This window comes from Paroedura picta, chromosome 2 (assembly GCF_049243985.1).
Source record: "Paroedura picta isolate Pp20150507F chromosome 2, Ppicta_v3.0, whole genome shotgun sequence".
NCBI lineage: Eukaryota > Metazoa > Chordata > Lepidosauria > Squamata > Gekkonidae > Paroedura > Paroedura picta.
The window spans coordinates 162,983,401-163,003,088 of NC_135370.1; the positions used below are offsets into that span (position 1 = coordinate 162,983,401).

At 41.3% G+C, this 19,688-nt stretch overlaps 1 protein-coding gene across 3 annotated transcripts in view; it reads left to right on the forward strand.

Annotated features, from left to right (window-relative positions):
• Nucleotides 1-232: 232 nt before the first annotated feature.
• The window catches only part of VRK1 (VRK serine/threonine kinase 1), a 52,665-nt gene continuing 33,209 nt past the window's right edge, over nt 233-19,688 (forward strand). Inside the window, exons 1-8 of one of the 3 annotated variants that reach the window (XM_077323625.1) lie at nt 233-474; nt 3,090-3,265; nt 8,808-8,969; nt 11,888-11,943; nt 15,831-15,900; nt 16,745-16,832; nt 18,291-18,399; nt 18,552-18,644. In XM_077323625.1, the coding sequence (XP_077179740.1) occupies nt 3,262-3,265; nt 8,808-8,969; nt 11,888-11,943; nt 15,831-15,900; nt 16,745-16,832; nt 18,291-18,399; nt 18,552-18,644 (582 nt within the window). In that variant the 5' untranslated portion in view covers nt 233-474; nt 3,090-3,261. The remainder of the gene's footprint in view (nt 475-3,089; nt 3,266-8,807; nt 8,970-11,887; nt 11,944-15,830; nt 15,901-16,744; nt 16,833-18,290; nt 18,400-18,551; nt 18,645-19,688) is intronic. The other 2 variants (XM_077323623.1, XM_077323624.1) reach the window with 2 other exon arrangements.

The following is a 19,688-nucleotide window of genomic DNA, read 5'->3' on the forward strand; positions in this document are numbered from 1 at the left end:
ATAATGGATTATTACTGGAGGCTCACAAATCCACTCCTTACAAGATTACAAAAGGTATCCCGCACATCTCCCCCCCCCCCCAAAAAAAAGATCCTAAAACAAGAAGGGGCATCACTAGCATCAGCAGCCAATTCTCCAGCCTAAACACGACGGCTCATAAAACTACAACTCCCAGAAGGCCTTGCGAGAAGCCGAACGAGAGGGCGGGGAGCGTGACGGTGGCTGCGAAGGATTGAAGGGCGCGGAACGTCTGCCTCCCGCTCTTGACAAATTGGACTCGGCGGAGATGAAATCAGCCAATGAGAGGCGGCGTCGGAGAGCGACGCGGCGCACCCTGGGCTTGGCGCGCGCTTGACTGCCTGAGGAGCCGAGGGAGCGCGGAATAGTCGTCCTTCTGGTCCGAAGGCTTGAGAGAGCGGAGCTCGACGCGCCCGGAGTTCCCCGCGGCTGGCAGAGGGAGGGCGGCCCTTTGAGGTGACAGCCGGTCGCGGCCTCTGGCTGCTCCCACCGCCGGCCGAGAACGGCGTCCGGGTGGCAGCTGCCCAACAGGGAACGGGCAAGCCCATTGCAGCCGCCCGGAGCCTGTTCTGTTCTCTTCTGGCCTCTAGTTTTCCCGGGGGGGCGGAGGAAGAAGCCTCTCGCGTGGCTCTGGTCCCCCCGCAGGGCTCTTTGCGTCTGTGGATCCCCTCGAAAGCTAACCCCAGCCAAGAAGGCGGGGCATTCTCCACGTGCTTTCTGCAGTGTGCGTGTTTGTGGGGAGTCTAGTGGTCCTTTTGGAAGGTTAACTTTGGGTATATGTTTTTTTAAAGAAATGGCTTCTGTAAATGGGTGCAGAAGCGGTCGATCAGGATAAATAAGGGCCTGGAGAGTCTGGCTTTTGGCTTTATGGAAAGGATGACTCAGGATGAGATGAGAGCCACTTTGGTGTGTAACTGGACTATCTAGTGCTCACCTTCTCAGTTGAACCTTCCTCATCATAGTTGTGAGGGTAAAATGGAGATGGGGAGAGAAATGTGCATTGCTGCCCCGAGGATGTTTACAGCACTGGTCCCCAACCCCCGGTCCGAAGACTGTTCCCGGATCAGTTGGCACTGGGCCGCGGTTCCTCCACATCCCTCAGCAAAAGACTACCCACCCCCCCGGGCCTCAGTAAAATTGTCAAGTGTTGACCAGTCCTCGGTGATAAAAAGGTTGGGGACCACTGTGTTACAGGACATGGGTGGAATAGATTCCTCCCCCCCTCCCATGATGCTAGAATTCAAGGACACACAATGAAGTGAATGGGTGATGGGTTCAGGATGCACAAAACAAGAAGAGCCAGGGGGTTTGCACCTTGTTTTTCACTACCTGAAGAAATCACTACCTTGCCTTCTTCCTGCAACAGACACCTTGTGAGATAGATGGGGCTGAGAGCTCTGAGAACTGACAGTCCCAAGGTCACCCAGAAGACTTTTATGTGGAGGAATGAGGAATCAACCCTGGTTCCCCATATTAGAGGCTTCTGCTCTTTAACCACTATGCCATACTGGCTCACTACTTCACACAGTGGTTAATTGAATTGTGGAATTCACTGCTTGTGGATGTAGTGATCACTAACATGGATGGTTTTAACAGTCTGTTAGACAGATTCATAGAGGATTGCTCCATCAATGGATGCTACCTATGATGCTGAGTTAAACTTCCATGTCCAGAAGCAGAAAACCTGTAAGTGGCCTTGGCTTCTGTGTCTTGTTTATTAGCACTCCATGGTAGCCGGCTAGCTACACCATGAGGTTGGTTACTGGGCTAAATGGGCCTCTGTTCAGATCCAGCAGAATACCTCTTGTGTTTTGTGATGGTGCATATTTCCTCATGAAAGCATATGCTTAAAAAGAAAAGTTACATTTTGAAAAGGAGTCATAACCCTTCTTTTTTGGGGGGGAGGGGTAAGTTTGAAGGATGGAGGTATTTATATTCAACATTCACAATGCTTTTTCTTGGCTTCAAATTGGCGAATGCCTTTGGCAGGAGGTCCATCTTATGTAAACTTCCTGGTCTTGTCTTGCCTCATCTGGGTTTGAGTCCAAATGCTGCAGGTGAATTTATTTTCATAGAAAATACCTACAGAGCATTTTCATGTGGGGTCATATAAGCCAGGACAAGTATGAAGAGCAACCCTCCTGTATCAAACAAGATCCATCTAGTCCAGCATACAGGTTGTATTTCTAGCAGAGAGCAAACTGAGGTCTTTTTAAACCTGGGAATGAAGGCAATACTCATCCCTTGTTGTTTCTTCCCAGTAGCTGGTACAGTTCTAAATATGGTGTTCCTATTTATCCACTGTGACTAATACTTGATGGTAGACTTATTCTGCATGAATATGTTTCTTCATTTTTTAGAATCATATGAACTTTTGCGCATCACTATTGTAGTAGTGAATTCTTTTCATTCTTTACAAATTGTGTAAATTAACACCTCAAAAGGTGTTAAGTACTCTGGAAACTACTTAACTTTGTAAACATGTCTGTGTCGCTATCTGTCTTTTTCCGGTTTGTTTAGATAAAAGGCATTGTTTGCTTATCAAAAAGAAAGTCAAGTTTTGTTTAAAAGAGCTAACTGAAGGGGGGAAATGGGATGGGCTTCTGCTCTGTGGGTTGCCTTTGGAAATTTCAGCTATGGACAGACAGACAGAATATGCATTTCAAAACTGAAGCTGTTGTTCACTAAAAGGAAACAACAGTGTTGAAATATACTACAGTTTTGTGGTAGATCAGAGCACCACCAAATGAGGAAGGACTTCAGCAGTTGAGTCATCCTGTGTTCTTATCGAGCAGAAACTTTTCTAAAATACATGCATGCTCAATTTAAGTCTGGGCAGAGTGGAAGGGATGTATATTCAAAAATGACTGCTTTTAAATACGGACATGACTTGGTATAGCTGTGGTTCTCTGGTCTTCATGCTGATCCATCTTTCAGGGTTGAATTGACTCTTCATTTTCTTGATACTCAGTTGTTACTTTGTGTGGGTGCAGATGTGTGGTCCTATGATCACTTTTGTTTAGTGTGTACCACTGTCTGATTCCTCACAGAGATTCTCTCCCCCTCCCCAGGTGGCACACAACATATCCTAGAGCAGGGGTATTCAACCTGTGGTCCTCCAGATGGTCATGATGGGGAAGACATCAGCTTAACACCTTCGGAGAACTGCTGCCAGTCTGAATAGATAGTACTGACTTTGATGGACCAAAGGCCTGATTCAGTACAAGGCAGCATCATGTGATCATGTGTATGTAACTTAAAGGGGAAACAGTATGCTGTCTGCAGCCAAAGAACCTTCATTTGAGAGCACTGCCTGTAGCCAGTCTTGGGATAGAACTTTGTGCCTCCTTCAATGTGGTCATACTAAGCTCTGGCATTTCCTCTCCTCCCATTAGACCTTTAAGATTAAAAACTTAAATATATCATTTTTCAGGCTTTGAGAAACCCCAGAAGTGGTGCGATTATGCAGAATGTGGTTGGGAGGCATAGCTGTGTACATTCCTACCTGGGGACCCTTCCCGCCCCCTTCAGGCCCATCATTGGCCATTTTGTGAGGGGTGGGTAAGACAACATCAGGTCATATCACCCGATGAGTGCTTAACAAATTTAAAAAAACTTATTAACACCCACCCATTGGGGAAATCCTTCCCGGGCTGTCAAAGAAACCCCAAGGTTTCATGAAACCCTGGTTGAGAAAGCCTGGTGTAGATTTTTAAAAGAAGAAACAAAACTCAAGCAAAGCTAGCTTTTTAATGTTTGATTCATTGCTGGACTGATTTTTAGAGTAGGATGGATTTCTTTTAAAAATTATGATTTAAATCATCAAGGGGGGGAAAAGCCCAATTATATTATTGATTTAAACTATGTTTCCCACTGTTATTTCATATATTTCATATAGAATGATGCATATTAGTTGGTTAATCTAACCACTAAAATTTTTAATATACAATTAAACAGGCATGTATGCTATCTAGGAGGATTTTTCTCCCCTGGGCCTCAAATTGCTTTCACTTTTGGTGTTCCTCTTAGATTCCATAACTGTCCAGGCTTTTTCTAATGCCCCCCCTCCCACCTCTAGTAAAAAAGAGTAGCTAACCATAAAAACCAGGGGTAGTCAACCTGTGGTCCTCCAGATGTCCATGGACCACAATTCCCATGAGCCCCTGCCAGCAAACGCTGGCAGGGGCTCATGGGAATTGTAGTCCATGGACATCTGGAGGACCACAGGTTGACTAAAGGTAAAGGTATCCCCTGTGCAAGCACCGGGTCATGTCTGACCCTTGGGGTGACGCCCTCCAGCGTTTTCATGGCAGACTCAATATGGGGTGGTTTGCCAGTGCCTTCCCCAGTCATGACCGTTTACCCCCCAGCAAGCTGGGTACTCATTTTACCGACCTTAGAAGGATGGAAGGCTGAGTCAACCTTGAGCCAGCTGCTGGGATTGAACTCCCAGCCTCATGGGCAGACAGCTTCAGACTGCATGTCTGCTGCCTTACCACTCTGCGCCACAAGAGGCTCTCTACAGGTTGACTACCCCTGATCTAAACGTTTACTGATTGCAGACCATATAAAGGCAGATATTTTGAAAAGTTGTGACTCATGCAAGTTGCTCAGCAATATCATCTATTTACATTCCCCCCCACCCAGGTGTTGATGTGTTTTAGGGGTAAACACTATGTGTTTTCAGAAAACAACATAGGTTTTGCTCTGAATCATGTGGTCATTAGTGCTTTTCATTCTTCCCTTTGTTGCTGTGATATGTGACTTCCTAAGGTGCAGGCAGGTTATTCTGCAGTTTATGACAAATCCCTGCATATATATGTTATAGTTTGCACCTATGTTACAGTTTAATGTTAATATTATTACTATTGTATGAAAATGTAAACCAAGTTCTATGTACGTTTCTACGTTTTATGTAAACCGCCCTGAGCCTCAGGGGAGGGCGGTATATAAATATAAATAAATAAATAAATAAGTATATCTTTATCGGTTTAGAAATAACTGAAGGATCAGGACTTTGTAAGGGCAAAGGCTGGCAGTGAGTGGGCTGAGCGGTTTCTTTTCAAAGCCGAGAGAGAAATGTCCTTGTTTGTTTATAAAGAGTAAATTGCAGAGCTCAGGTGCTCCTGGTGGCTCCTGGAGCCAGGGGCTGGATCCCAGTGCTTGCGATACTATGTCCGTAATAATAGTGATAATAGTAATAATACACTCTGTTGCCTATCGTGTCAAATGCTTGACTTCAAAAAGTTATTTTCCCCATGGCTCTTTATATTTGCAGCAAAACAGTCTTTAACTCAAATGCCTTGGTTGTAGACTCATTGGTTCAGTTTATAGGGATTATGTGTAATAAACTGGGTTCATATTTAAGCGGAGTTTTCTTTAAAAAAAGAGAACTATACAAGCTTTAATTTTTTTTTCCTCGACGGGGTTTCATGGTAACATTTCTTGTATCATTTTAGCTGCAACTGACTTTCATGTCGCTTTTCCGTCTTATTGTTCACGGCTTTGGATTTTACAAGAAAAGTGTAATCTTTTTTAAAATAGTAAAAATAGTTATATTGTTGTAAGTAGCAATGGAGTATAAATAGCAATGCAGTGAATAGGCTTTTTATTGAAGCGAGACTCACTAATTCCTATATGCTCACTATATTCACATTGTATACGTGCAACATTGGGGCTCTTTTAGTGGTAGTAACAGGTAGGATTTGGCAACTATCACTTAAAATTAATGTCTGTACAAGCATAGAACAAATCAGGCTTAATGCTCAAAAGACAAAATATGCATATTTAAAGAGTACATCCATTTATGAGACCACCTATTTTGAATTTATCAGTTTAAATCATAGAATCATAGAGTTGGAAGGGGCCATACAGGCCATCTAGTCCAACCCTAAGTATCCTAAAGCATCCAAGAAAAGTGTGTATCCAACCTTTGCTTGAAGACTGCCAGTGAGGGGGAGCTCACCACCTACTTAGGCAGCCTATTCCACTGCTGAACTACTCTGACTGTGAAAATTTTTTCCCCTGAAATCACATTCATGGTAAGTTAATTAAACTCGATGGAGAAAGCAATTATGTTAGGATTGGTCAGTGGTCAGGCCGGTCAGGTTAGGATTGATCAGGCCGACAAAATGGACACTGGCCAGAGCATTATAAAACTAAAAGAAGCAGTGCAGGATCAAAAAAGTGGGCCATAGGATCACCAAGTGTTGGGACACGACTGAGTAGCTACCAACATCATTAAATCCATTGCACAGACAAAGCAGTATTGGGAAAACAGTTAATTCTGGATTGCTGAATCTTCTTTAGTCATTTCTGGAAACAGCTGAGTCTATTTAAGCATTGCTGTTCTAAGAAATATGTAGGCTCATGTTTCTGTTTCCAGACACGTGAGGTCCTTGAGTTTTTCAGAGTGTTTAAATGATGTGTCATGAAGAAAGCAGAAATCCATGGGGAAACAGAGAAGAGAAATACTTAAGATGAATGGTTATGGAGCAGCCCTTCTTCTGTCAGTACTACTAAAGACAGGTGCACATAACCCCCCTCCCAAATTTGCAGAGGAAGTTATAAAAGCATGCATAGGCTCAAAGTAGGGCTTTGAAAGATTGGCTATTTCATCAGAGAGGAGGTTGTCTAGAAATGAATGATTCAGACCCATTCAAGCTCATTGCTTGGCACAGGTGCCCTGGTAATCGTTTGGCCACCTTGCAAGTAGGCACAGTGCCATTCCAAACAGATGGACTTGGGCATTGTGAGCCAGGTTGTGTGGTAAGGCAGGCTCTATCTAGTGCTTGGGTTTTTTTTTTTTGTAGTTAAGCAGGAAACTCCATTTGTGTATGAAGCAGGCATTTATGAGTCTATAATATATTTGTCCCTTTACTGGGGGGGGGAAGTTAGAAGATGCTCCCCTTGGCCCAAATTCATTAAATATATTAAAGTAATACAACTAGGTTCAACTTCAGTAGCACCTTAGAGACCAGTGGGATTTTCCCGATAGGAGTTTTTGAGAGTCAAGGCTTTGTCAGATCTGAAGGGAAACTTTGCTTCTCCCCCCACCCCCACCCCTTTTTGTTGATATCTACGGTGTGCCACTGGACACAAAACTAGCTGTAGTACTGTAGATCCACACAGCTACCCTCAGAAATGTTAGTGATGATACCTCTGTTAAAATGTGCTCAGTTTTAAAAAAATTATGGGATTTATTCACCATCCCAGCATAACTGTCAATAAAAAAGTTAATACATAGTTGGTTTTCACATGCTGCTTTTCTTTACCAGAAGGAGTCTCAAAAGCAGCTTATAATCACCTTCCCTTTCTTCTCCCCACCACAGATACATTGTGAGGAAGGTGAGGCTGAGAGAGCCATGATATTACTGAAGAAAAGTTGGTTCTTATATGCCACTTTTCTGTATCCAAAAGAGTCTCAAAGCGGCTTACAATCACCTCCCTTTCCCCTCCCCCCAACAGACACCCTGTGAGAAAGATGAGGCTGAGAGAGCCCTGATATCACTGCTCAGTCAGAACAGCTCTATCAGTGCTGTGGCGAGCCCAAGGTCACCCAGCTGGCTGCATGTGGAAGAGGAGCGGGGAATCAAACCTGGCTCGCCAGATTAGAGGCTGCCGCTCTTAACCATTACATCAAGCTGGCTCGTGTTGTTATCAAAACCAATTAATAAGATCAACTGATGGCATGCAATATTCTTGGGTGTTGTTAGGTGGTTCCAGTTAATTCCGGATCTCCTTTTTCAGATGGTGATTTCCAGTGGGAGGATATCCTTGTAGATATTCTAGATGTTATTAAATCAGGAATTCATTGGCCCCAGACAAATGCCTGGTGGAAGAGCTCTGTTTTGCTCATCATGCAAGGCTGCCACAGGGACTTCCCACTTTCATGTACCTAAATACTAAAAATAGTCTGTGGAATCTGTGGCTGAAAGTAGCATCTGTGGTCTGGCCATCCTTGTTTCTTTTTATTTCTTCTAACTGCTTGGAAGTGTAGTTAACTGCTGTCTTGCTGTGTAAACTCCCCAGTTTTGTCCATTGAATATCTACGCTCATTGTGACAAGAACTCTCATTTCAGAGGAAAGGAATTCTATGCTTTCTTCCTGAAACTGACATTGTCAATGTAATTGGGTGTCACAGGAGCTCGAACATACAAGGATGGAATAGGAAATGTTCTTCTACCATCCATAGTATTGATGAACAATTTGATTAGGCCTTGAAAAAGCATGTAGCTGCTTATCAGCCATGATTTGCCATGATCTGGAGGAGAGTTGGAGGAATGTAAAGGATTCGTTGTGTAACATAAGCTAAGGATGTTAACATGTTTCTTAGACCAGAGCACTGTTGGAATCATTATAAGATAACTAATTACTCTGCTGGCCAATTATGTGCCTTGAATAAACAGCATCATGAGATAATCTTGTCAGTTGTACTGTTCAGGATAAGGTTCTGGCTATTTGAATAGTAGTGATCGGTGTCTGACGTTTTTTGGTTGTGATTATATATGTTAATTATAAACAGAAGGGTTTTTTTATGGCAGTTCATGTGGAAAGTAAAAGATGGATTGACTCTACACAATTTAATAAGGAGAGAGAAGCTCATGCAAGAAGCCTAACTCTGCACTCAAACAATTCAAGTTGTGGAAATGAGATTTGTGTGGTGCTGATTTTAGAAGTTGGATTTTGTGTGGCAAGGTGCATTGAGGAATAGGAAGCTGCAAACAGAATAAAGCTGCAATTTATATACACAGAATAAAGTAACAGTGTTTCTTTTTTTATCTCTTCAGTCAAAATGCCAAAGGTCAAGAAGGCAACTGGGAAAAGAGGTCCTGCAAAGCGAAAACTTGCAGAAGAATTTTCTCCAGGAGAAATTTTTACAGATATGTCAAAGAAAGACTGGAAGCTTGGACCGGTTATAGGCAAAGGAGGTTTTGGCTGCTTGTATCTTGGTAAGACTGCTTAAATGGAGAACCTAGCATTAGTTTGTGTGTCAGAGAACCTTTATTGACATAAATAATAGAAAAGAGGAAGAGCCCAGTAGCACTTTAAAGGTAAAGGTATCCCCTGTGCAAGCACTTGGTCATATCTGACCCTTGGGGTGACGCCCTCTAGCGTTTTCACGGCAGACTCAATACGGGGTGGTTTGCCAGTGCCTTTCCCAGTCATTACCGTTTACCCCCCAGCAAGCTGGGTACTCATTTTACCGACCTCGGAAGGATGGAAGGCTGAGTCAACCTTGAGCCGCCTGCTGGGATTGAACTCCCAGCCTCATGGGCAGAGCTTTCAGACTGCATGTCTGCTGCCTTACCACTCTGCACCACAAGAGGCTCTAGTAGCACTTTACAGACTAACAAAACTTGTGGCACAGTATGAGCTTTCATGAGCCATCGCTTGCTTTTTCAGATTCTGTAAGGTGCTGCTGGACTACTAGTGCAGGCTGACAAACCTGGCTTCCTATCTTGATGCAATGGCATTAAGGCACGGGAGAAGTATATCCTGGCTGAACTTCGGTGAAGAATGTAGCTTAACTTTGGTTTTAGAATTCTCATTTGAGGGCTGTGGGTATGTTCAGTCAAGTAAATTTACGCTGCATATCCTGCCTCCTTGTCGCCTTCATGTGAAACCCCCAGTTGGCTTTGATTCAAAACTGGATGTTGGACATGATGGATCAGGGAATCATCTGAAAATTCTGTGCTAGGCAAATTCTGTTCTAGGGGTTCGCAAAGATATTTTAAAAATGTTCAATATGATAATGCTCTGTAAAAGGCATTTAAAGGATTAGATCAAATTAATGTAGGATAGGACCATTATTGGCTAATGAGAAAGATAGCTGAATGGGATTTCCATTTTCAGTGTCCCACTGAATGCCAGTTACTAGGAAAGGGGGGGGGGGGCTCCGTGCCCCTGCTAAGAATCTTTGTGGGCCTCCGGTCACTGTGAGAAATAAATGCTGAACTGATGGGCCATTGGTCTGATCTAACAGGGTTCTTGCTTCTTTGGTTCTGATCAACAGTTCCATTGTTAAGAGGGCTTGTCCACTACTTATAAAATCAAGAGAGCTAGCATGGTGTACTGGTTAAGAGTGGCAGCCTCTAGTATGGAGAACTGGGGTTTATTTCCCCCCCCCCAAAAAAGAAAAAAGTGAAGCCTGCTGGGGAACTCTGGGTCAGCCACAGTTCTCTCAAAGCTCTCTCAGCCCACCTACCTCACAAGATGCCAGTTGTGGAGAGCGGAGGGAAAGGTGACGGTATGCTGCTTTAAGATTCCTTAAGGTAGATAAAAGTAGGGTATAAAAACCTACTCTTCTTCAAATTAGATCTCAACTAATGCTTTCCCAATAAATGCTTGAAATTTTGTTCTCAGTAGAATTGTCAGGAAACAAGACATCTTCAGCATTGGTGTTATGAATTTTACTATTTTTTGCCTGTTGAAAAAAATGGTTCTTTTGCACTACTAAAGATGTAGTTCTGATTGAAAGGGGTAGACAGTTTAAAATCTGCTTCCTGGCCTCTTCTTTAGAAAGCAGGTAGATAAATGAGGTCTTCTGCACTGTGGAATTAAATTATAGAATCTTTCCATCGCTTATTCAGCTTTAGGTGAAAACATTTCTCTTTTCTAAAATCTTCTATCTATTTTAAAATCATTCTTGTTATATCATGGGGAGTTGTGGCTTTGTTAATGTTCCCTAATTGTATAGTTATTTTAACATTAACGTGATCAGCCTTACTCAACTTTTTTACCACTGAGAAACCCCTGAAACATATTTCAGGCTTTGAGAAACCCCAGAAGTGGCACGATGGTGCAGAATTTGGCTGGGAAGCATAACTGTGTACACACCCACCTGAGGCTCCTCCCCTTGTACCCCTCCAGAACCATCACTGGCCATTTTGGGAGTGGGTTGGTGGGTCAAGTACCATATATGATATTACCCAATAAATGTTTAACCATTTTTTAAAAATTAATTAATCAACTCCCACCCATTTGGAAAACACTCCCAGGGCCATCAAGAAACCTTAGGGTTTCACAAAATCCTGCTAAAACAGGGGTAGTCAACCTGTGGTTCTCCAGATGTTCATGAACTACAATTCCCATGAGCCCCTGCCAGCAAATGCTGGCAGGGGCTCATGGGAATTGTAGTTCATGAACATCTGGAGAACCACAGGTTGACTACCCCTGCCCTAAGGGGATCACTTTTCATTTATTCTGTTGATTGCTGTCTTTGGCTCCTTATGACCTAGTAGGACCCAGACCAGACTTTGCGTATGTTCTAATAAAGTTCTGTTCCGCTCGGTACTGGGCGGAGCTATTCTGTCTTCTTTTAATGATTTTATTGGTGGGCAGATTTTAATAATTTTTTTAATGATTTTTCTGATTTCCTAATGTTTGTTTTTGATCTGTTGGCTTTGAACTTGATCTGGTCTGTGGTTCTAACGGATTTTAATTGTTGACAGCTGGAGCTGTTTTTAAGCTGGAAATTGTCTTGAGAGCAATTTGAGCAGTGTGGAGTATAAACTTATTTAATCTAGCTAGAGCTAATTTTTTTCACCCTATATAACTTTTTGTGCATTTTGCTAATAATTGCTATATGATTCTGAAACAGAAAGTGACAGATTAATGAGATGGAAAGCAAATTAATTATGTAAAGAAATTTCAGCACAAAAATTGTAGACTTTCTCTACAATTAAGTGGATTAAGTGTGTTTCCAGATGATCAGAATTACCCCTTTATATAGTGCCTTGTATTCAGATCACTTCACAGACATCCTTACAACGTCCCTGCAAGCCTACATTTTTGTTAATTAATTTTTACGAAATAATTAAGAGAGCATTCTTGCTCTACTGATAAGAATCCCTTCATGTTTTCACAGCTGACATTAATTCATCAAAACCAGTTGGCAGTGATGCACCTTATGTTATAAAAGTGGTAAGTAAAGGCTTTATTTTGAACTAGTGAATTTGCCGGTAATGCAGTACAGGAACCCGGCTTTGCTTGTCCATATAGAACATTATGTTAACGCTAGAAAGGTTCTTAAGTTTCTCTCCGTAGCAGGACTGAAATTCTATAGCCCAGAGCCTGGTCTGGGCATTTTGGAATTGTTTGCCTAGTGTGCAGCACCCAAACAGAGTGACCACTAGACTGCAGAAGAACAAAATGACACAGTGGGGTTGTCCCAGGAAAGCCTGTGTGTCAAACAAAGGATTACATGAAATTTTATAATATTCCATTGAAGGCAGGGAAAGATGATACTTCTCAGGTCGAACTAGTTACCTGGGTTCTCCACCCCCTTGCACGTCTCACAGGACCACCCCATTGTTACAAAAGGTTTCTTTACGGAAAAAGGTTACAAAAGGCAATTTCCCATTCTTTCTCAATCCTCTGGTCACATAAACAATGGCATGATATAAACAGTTGTCTCTGGCCTTGGGAATAGAACATATCAGCCTTGGGAACATTTCAAAATACAAACAAGAACAGGAATACGTTTTCTGGGCGTTCTTTTGCAAAACAATCTGGTACACTAAACTTCTCTTTACAGAACAATAATTAATATATATATATATATAATTTCACTCTCCTATACATCAAGTGGACTCTTAGGCACTGTTTTGTAACGACTGTAATTGGGCTGAAAAGACTCCCCTATACTGTTGCTTCAAAGGTGTATGTTCACTCTGCTGGGCCATACATTCAGTGCAGTACAAGCGATGCCTGGCTACAGGCTCTTTTGCTGGTTTCCAGTCCTCTGGCAAGTTGATCAGTTCCTTAAGACATTGACATTGTTAATGCTGAGATCAGTTGGAGGCGGGAAATGGGCTTGCGATCTTGGCTAGGCGTCCTAAGACTTTGGGTGTGTGGCTATCATGCTTGAGTCAGCTGCAAATTCTGGCCATGTGCCACCAGGGTTTGAGGCAGCTGGAAAGAGTTGGGGCACTCTAGATCAGAGGTAAGCTTTGTATGGTCAAGGCATGTTCTGGCTTCACGAAGGGCAGCAGCAACAAGACGAGCTCAAAGGAGCACTAGGTGGAAGGAATGTGAGCATCTGTGAGTGGTCGACTGGCGCCGCTTGATTGGCATAACACGGCATGCCTGTGCCTGTGCTGTTTTGGGATCCTGTGCATGGGAGGACCAAAGATCCTTGCCTGCTGGCTGCTGATTAGACTGGCTGCTGCTGTCTGTTGATCAAGCAGGGTAGTGATAATAGAGATGTTGTGATGGTTGTTCAGTCTTACCACTGGTGACATCCCCCCCATCCATTTCTTTATCTCACAAGTTCTGTGTATAAAATACTATCTCGCTCTATGACCGCCTGCTCTTTACTGAAAAAATTAAGATGGTGATTCTGTGCTCTGTACCCACTGTTTGATTCCTACAATATATAGGCAAAGGGTTTTTTCAGCTTCTTTACACTCATGTGAATAGCACATAAATGTGGCAGGACTGTTGTTTTAGGAAGCTGAGGTGCATAATAAGGATTTTGCCAAAGCTTTTATTGCTATTCATACTGCTTAATTTGGGGAGGAAGATCACATGAAGTGTGTGAAGATGCTACATGTGATCTGGTGCTATAGGGGCGGGGGGAGGGGAGAAAGATGATTGGGAAGTTTTTTGGGGGAGTTGTTTCAGCCCCTGAGTTTCTATTTATCCATCTCTAGAATCTGATGTATCAAAAAAAATTTTTTTTACTGGGAATTGAGGCTCTTCATCAAATTGCCAATGTTATACGATGGTGTTAGTACCGCTGCTTGATAGCTGTAACTTGGTGTCATGTAAATTTGCTTGTACCTAGCTATATTTTATTTATAAAGTTACAGACACTATGAATCGATTAAGTTTACGTTTGTAAAAATAGTCTATACATCATGCCTTTGACTGCTAAATGTATTGAAAAGCATTAATGCATAGTTCATTGGTGATGTATGTGTGGTTTTAAGAGGATGCTGATATAAACATTTTATTTATAGAGAATGTTTGGACTTGGTGGCCTGCTTTAGTTATAACCATAATGGAGATAAATTGTGCTTAATAAATGAATGCATTTGACTATGTAGAATAGACCGTTTGAAAATATAAATGTCTTTTAAATATAGGGATGTATGACCTCAGATGTAGATATGCTAAATACTTGTATAAGTTTGAGTCCCCTTATGGCAAAATTGAGTTGATGTAGGTTAAATCAAGTTCATCTGTACAAAGAAAGGATTTGGGACTTGGTGGAGGACACTTGAAATTTTATTAATGTTCTGTGTAAAATAAATTTATTTTACGGATCAAAAATATCCTTCATACTCAAATAATTGTAGCCTTTAAAAATGTCTATGCTGCCTAAACTAGGCATCTGCTCAAGGTTACTTGCAAAATAAAACAATCAAAACACAACCCCCCCCAAAGTTGTTAATAATTAAAAACGTAGCCAGGAAAAAAGGAACATAAAATGTTGATCAGCTTAATCAAAGGAATATCAGTAAACATATTGTGCTAGAAGCAGACTAGAAAAGTGACGTTAAAAGGTCAACCTTCTGTAAAAACCCTGTGTAAAAACTAATGCTTTTGGCCTGGCACCTAAAGGTGAATAAGGTAGGTGGCCAAGTGAAAGGGCCTTCCACAGGTATGATGCCACTGTTTGTAAAAAGTTATGAGCTTTAGTAATATACTTTGGTGGGTCCAAGCAAAAGCAAAGAAATCAACGCAACTTCACTGATAGAATAGACCTTTTCCTTCTCATTCCTGCTGTGGTCCCCTGAAAAATATTCCTGGAGATGAGAAAATGGGATAACATAAGGCATTAGAGGTCTGCAGTAAGAAAACTGGCAGAATTTGGATGTAATTCCGAATATTTGTGTTTTAATTTTAGGTACTATGCTTTAGGATGCTTTGGGCTGATCCTGCATTGAGCAGGGGGTTGGACTAGATGGCCTGTATGGCCCCTTCCAACTCTGTGATTCTATGATTCTACTAAAATATTTATACCCTGCCCTTGTACTTCTTTGCCCGATGTGGGTATATATTTGATTCCATTTTGAATATCACTCCCGTTTTCAACTAGGCCAGGGGTAGTCAAACTGCAGCCCTCCAGATGTCCAGGGACTACAATTTTCATGAGCCCCTGCAAGCTAAATCTTGCATGGGGGGTGGAGGTGGTAGGAAGCCTTTTATTGACTCCCTCTGGACCCTGTCCCATGGGCTGGATGACAACCAACTTAGCCAGTCTGAGAACTGTACCTCCTTTGATTCTGAGACAGGGCCAGGATAGCAGCATCCCTTTAGCCCAGGGGTAGTCAAACTGCGGCCCTCCAGATGTCCATGGACTACAATTCCCACGAGCCCCTGCCAGCAAATGCTGGCAGGGGCTCGTGGGAATTGTAGTCCATAGACATCTGGAGGGCTGCAGTTTGACTATCCCTGCTCTAGCCTAATGGCTGGAATTGAACTTGCTTAAATTGTGAATATAATTTAGGTTTTCAGCAGTTGCATGAACATAAAACGTTGTGTTATACTGTAGATAGCTATGTTTGCATTTATTATTTCTGCAATATATAGTATCCATCATAGAACAAAATTAGCCGCTTTAACTAGTATCAAAGCATTATCCCAGTGAGATGGAAGATGTTGAGATTTTTTTTTTCGTTCATTGAATTGCTTAAAGGCAGAGGTAAAGGTAAAGGTATCCCCTGTGCAAGCACCGGGTCATGTCTGACCCTTGGGGTGACGCCCTCTAGCGTTTTCACGGCAGACTCAATACGGGGTGGTTTGCCAGTGCCTTCCCCAATAAAGGCAGAAGCTTACACTTATATGTAATATGATTTTTACAGGAGCCCAGTGAAAATGGACCTCTGTTTACTGAATTAAAGTTCTACATGCGTGCCGCTAAACCAGAGCTCAGTAAGTAGACCGTTGAAAGGTTTTTATATCTGTTTAGAAAATAATGTTTATATGGAGTCAGCTGAAGTAATAGATTGTCTTAATGGTCCATGGGCAACTAGAGCTGTGGTTTATAGTGGTTTTCTAATGGTTATTTCGAGGGCACTTTTAATTATAACGGAATGTTTCCTTATAATGATGCAGTGTTGTGTAGTTATTAAAAGTAATTGTTTATAAAACAGGGCCTACTGAACTGGAACATTTGCTCTTGTCCTTTTTTATGCTAGAAGGTCACAGCCCATTGAGGCTGCTGCAGCCATTAATTTCTAAGGCAAAGTGGGATTTCAATGTAAAAGGTGGTTGGTTAGAAGGAAGACAAAAAATAAACAAACTGTAATTAAGTGATATACTTGAACTCTGTAAGAAATGCCATGGTCGTTGCTGTCTTGTGCAGAGTGAATTTATTGTAGTAGAATTGCTAAGAATGCAGAAGGAAATGCGTACATTCGAGTTTTTGTAGTATCTACTTGGCTACAGAGTTGTCTTTAAATTCATTGAAGTCAGTGAGTTTAGAAGGATGCATATCAGCTTAAGACTGATCTTTTACCTCTGTTGATTTTGGGAGTAGTACAGTACATTCATATGATGAGTTTCATGGAAGCATGTTTGCAATGAGTTTTGTATGGGGCAATGTGACATAGTATTGCACTCTTAAGCAATTGTTACATTAAAATCAGTGCATCGAAAGTTAAGCTTATAGGTGTTAATTTACTACTTGTCCTATTTATAAGATTTGTACACTTTGATCTTATATTAAAACAGTAACAGCTTACTTATAGAAAATGGTAACTTTTTATATTTTCAGTTAAGAAATGGATTACTTCTCACAAATTGAAATACCTAGGTGTGCCAAGATACTGGGGTTCTGGCTTGCATGAAAATAATGGCAAAAGGTACAAATCTTATCTTACCTTCAAGTATATAGAATTTCTCCATAGTCTTCAACAGCAATTGTATAAATTTACCCTGTGGGTATCCATACTAAGTTTATTACTGCATAGTTAAAGGCATGTAAACATTATGAATTATTATTATTATTATTAAATTTATATCCTGCCTCCCCCCAGAGGCTTGAGGCGGGTCACATAAAAACCAGTCCCCTAAAACAATAAAAGCACAATAAAACATAATACAATTAATACAAAAGTTACGACAAGAATATAGCTAACCCAATTCCACACCCCCTAAGAAGGGAGAGGGAGAGGGCAGATGACAGACGCAACTGTCACATTTGTGAGGGGGGTTAGATCTTCTTGCTGCCCGGCGTCAACTGAAATCCTGGCGGAAGAGCTCCGTCTTGCAGGCCCTGCGGAATGATGACAATTCCCGCAGGGCCCGCAGCTCTTCCGGGAGCTCATTCCACCAGGTTGGGGCCAGGACTGAAAAGGCCCTGGCCCTGGTCGAGGCCAGGCGAGCTCCCTTGGGACCGAGAATGACCAATAGGTTAGCCCCCGCAGAGCGTAATTGGTGATAGATAAGTACAGTATACATGGATATAGAGCCCTCTGTTTAGTACATGAATTCTATATATTTTTGAATTATTTGATCAATGTATGAATCATAAACATAGAATCATAGAGTTGGAAGGTACGTCTTGGGTCATCTAGTCCAACCCCCTGCATTATGCAGGACACTCACAATCCCATCTCTCATCCACTGTATGGGGGTATATTTAAAAATAAAGTACCATAATAGATGTCTTTGTAGATATTACTTTATGTTAACAATGGATCAAATTTACTCTTTAGACAGAATTCATGTTGAGTGAACATGAAGGTATCTACCCAGACTCATGAACTGTGTTGATCTCTTTCACAGTTAGTACAAATTCTGTTTAAAGAGTAAATTGGATGCATTCTAGGGGAAAGCGGGGTGAAAATGTAACTGCAGCTGATTTTAAAATATCACTTTCTAATGTTTCACACAACTAGAACAAACTAAAATCTAAAAGGCCTAGTGCAGGGTAGTCAAACTGCGGCCCTCCAGATGTCCATGGACTACAATTCCCAGGAGTTGGGAATTGTCCTGGGAATTGTAGTCCATGGACATCTGGAGGGACGCAGTTTGACTACCCCTGGCCTAGTGGGTGTAATTGTTTGTTAATGATTATTATGTAGTGTTAGAATCACAAACATGGTTTTCAGAAACCCCTCCTAATTCTAAAGAGCAGTTTCCAGAGATAGAGGATGCTGCGGTTTAGTAGAAAGTAGAGAAAGCTCTGATTAATTCCAACCCCTTATGGATAGAGAAAGGGGCTTGCTGCATTATGCCCAGCATAACTCCATTTCAGAACACGCCGTTTTTTGACTTGTGCATTTTCCTAAAAGCAATATTTTTTTCCTTGAAATCAGCTACAGATTTATGGTAATGGACAGATTTGGAAAAGACCTTCAGAAGATTTTTGAAGAGAAAGGAAAGCGATTTACCCGCAAAACTGTATTACAGTTGGGCTTGAGAATAGTAAGTAAAGGAAAAAAAAGCACAAAAATTTTAACTGCCTGTTAGTGTGATTTCTTTATGTTCATGACTAAGTTTACAGAGGTGTAGAGGCCCTCTGCTGGTTGGAGTTGAATCTTTTGGCTGACATTGTTCTGTGTTTGTGATTTTGTTAGCTTGATATTTTGGAATATGTTCATGAGCACGAATATGTGCACGGAGACATCAAGGCCTCAAATCTTCTCCTGAGCTACAAGAACCCACATCAGGTAATTTCCAGTATTTTTCTTAGTGTTTAAGCTATTGTTTTAAAGAAAGTGGTGCCGCTGAAATCTCAGCAGAAATCTCGCCTTTATGAGTGTGTACAGCATTAATATTTCTGCTTGACATTTATATCTCGTTAACGCTGTACTTCTTTTTTTTTTAATTCACTTTGCTGGCAGTTGATCAAATTGGCTATTCTGCCCTGAATAATATTCAAGAGAATGCTTGCAATACAAAACGAATTTCAAACAGCTATTTGGGGGTGGAAGTTTAAAATTATATAGTACACCGGTGAATTACGTTTGCCTGTCTGCTTTGTCAGTTTTTTATTTCCTTTGTTTGAAGAATCCATCAAGCATAAGTGTTACTTGGAAAACCTGATTTTTAAGATGTTGATTATTCAAATCAGCTGGTTTATAGAAATATCCGTAGCTGTCTAATTTCATTATTATTTTTCTTACCTCTTTAGTATTTGGCAAATGCACACATGGAGTCCATAATTTTCCCTGTTCAAGAGCTGATCTCAGAGTGCATAAGCTAATGTGAGTTCTTTGAGGTAGCCCAGCAGATTAAGTAGCCTTACAAATAAATGCACAAAATGTGCCAGTCCTCAAAGTTCCATAACTCTGTCCATCAACACATTTGTATGGATTTAAGAGTTAAACATATACGTTAAGGACTTTAATCTTTAAATTCCTGAAACAAAGGGTTAAAAAATAGCTATCCTGGGAGCTGAAGACTTAAAACAAAACAAATAAAATCTAAAAGGAAAAATATTTAGCCTTTTATGGAAGAAGGTACAGAATTGAAGTTTTTGAAATTGCATTAAGGTAAAACTGAAGTGCCCCTGATAAAAATCTTACCAATGAGATACCTGCTTGCTCTTCAAAACAATAAACTGGTCACAAATCAAAAATCTTTGCAACTGAAAGTGATCATATTTATAGATTTGGAGACAGACTTGCTGTCATTTCAGTTTTAAAACCTGTAAGTAAGAGCAACATACCCTGCTTACATATAAGGAAACCCTTAGAATAAACTACATATAA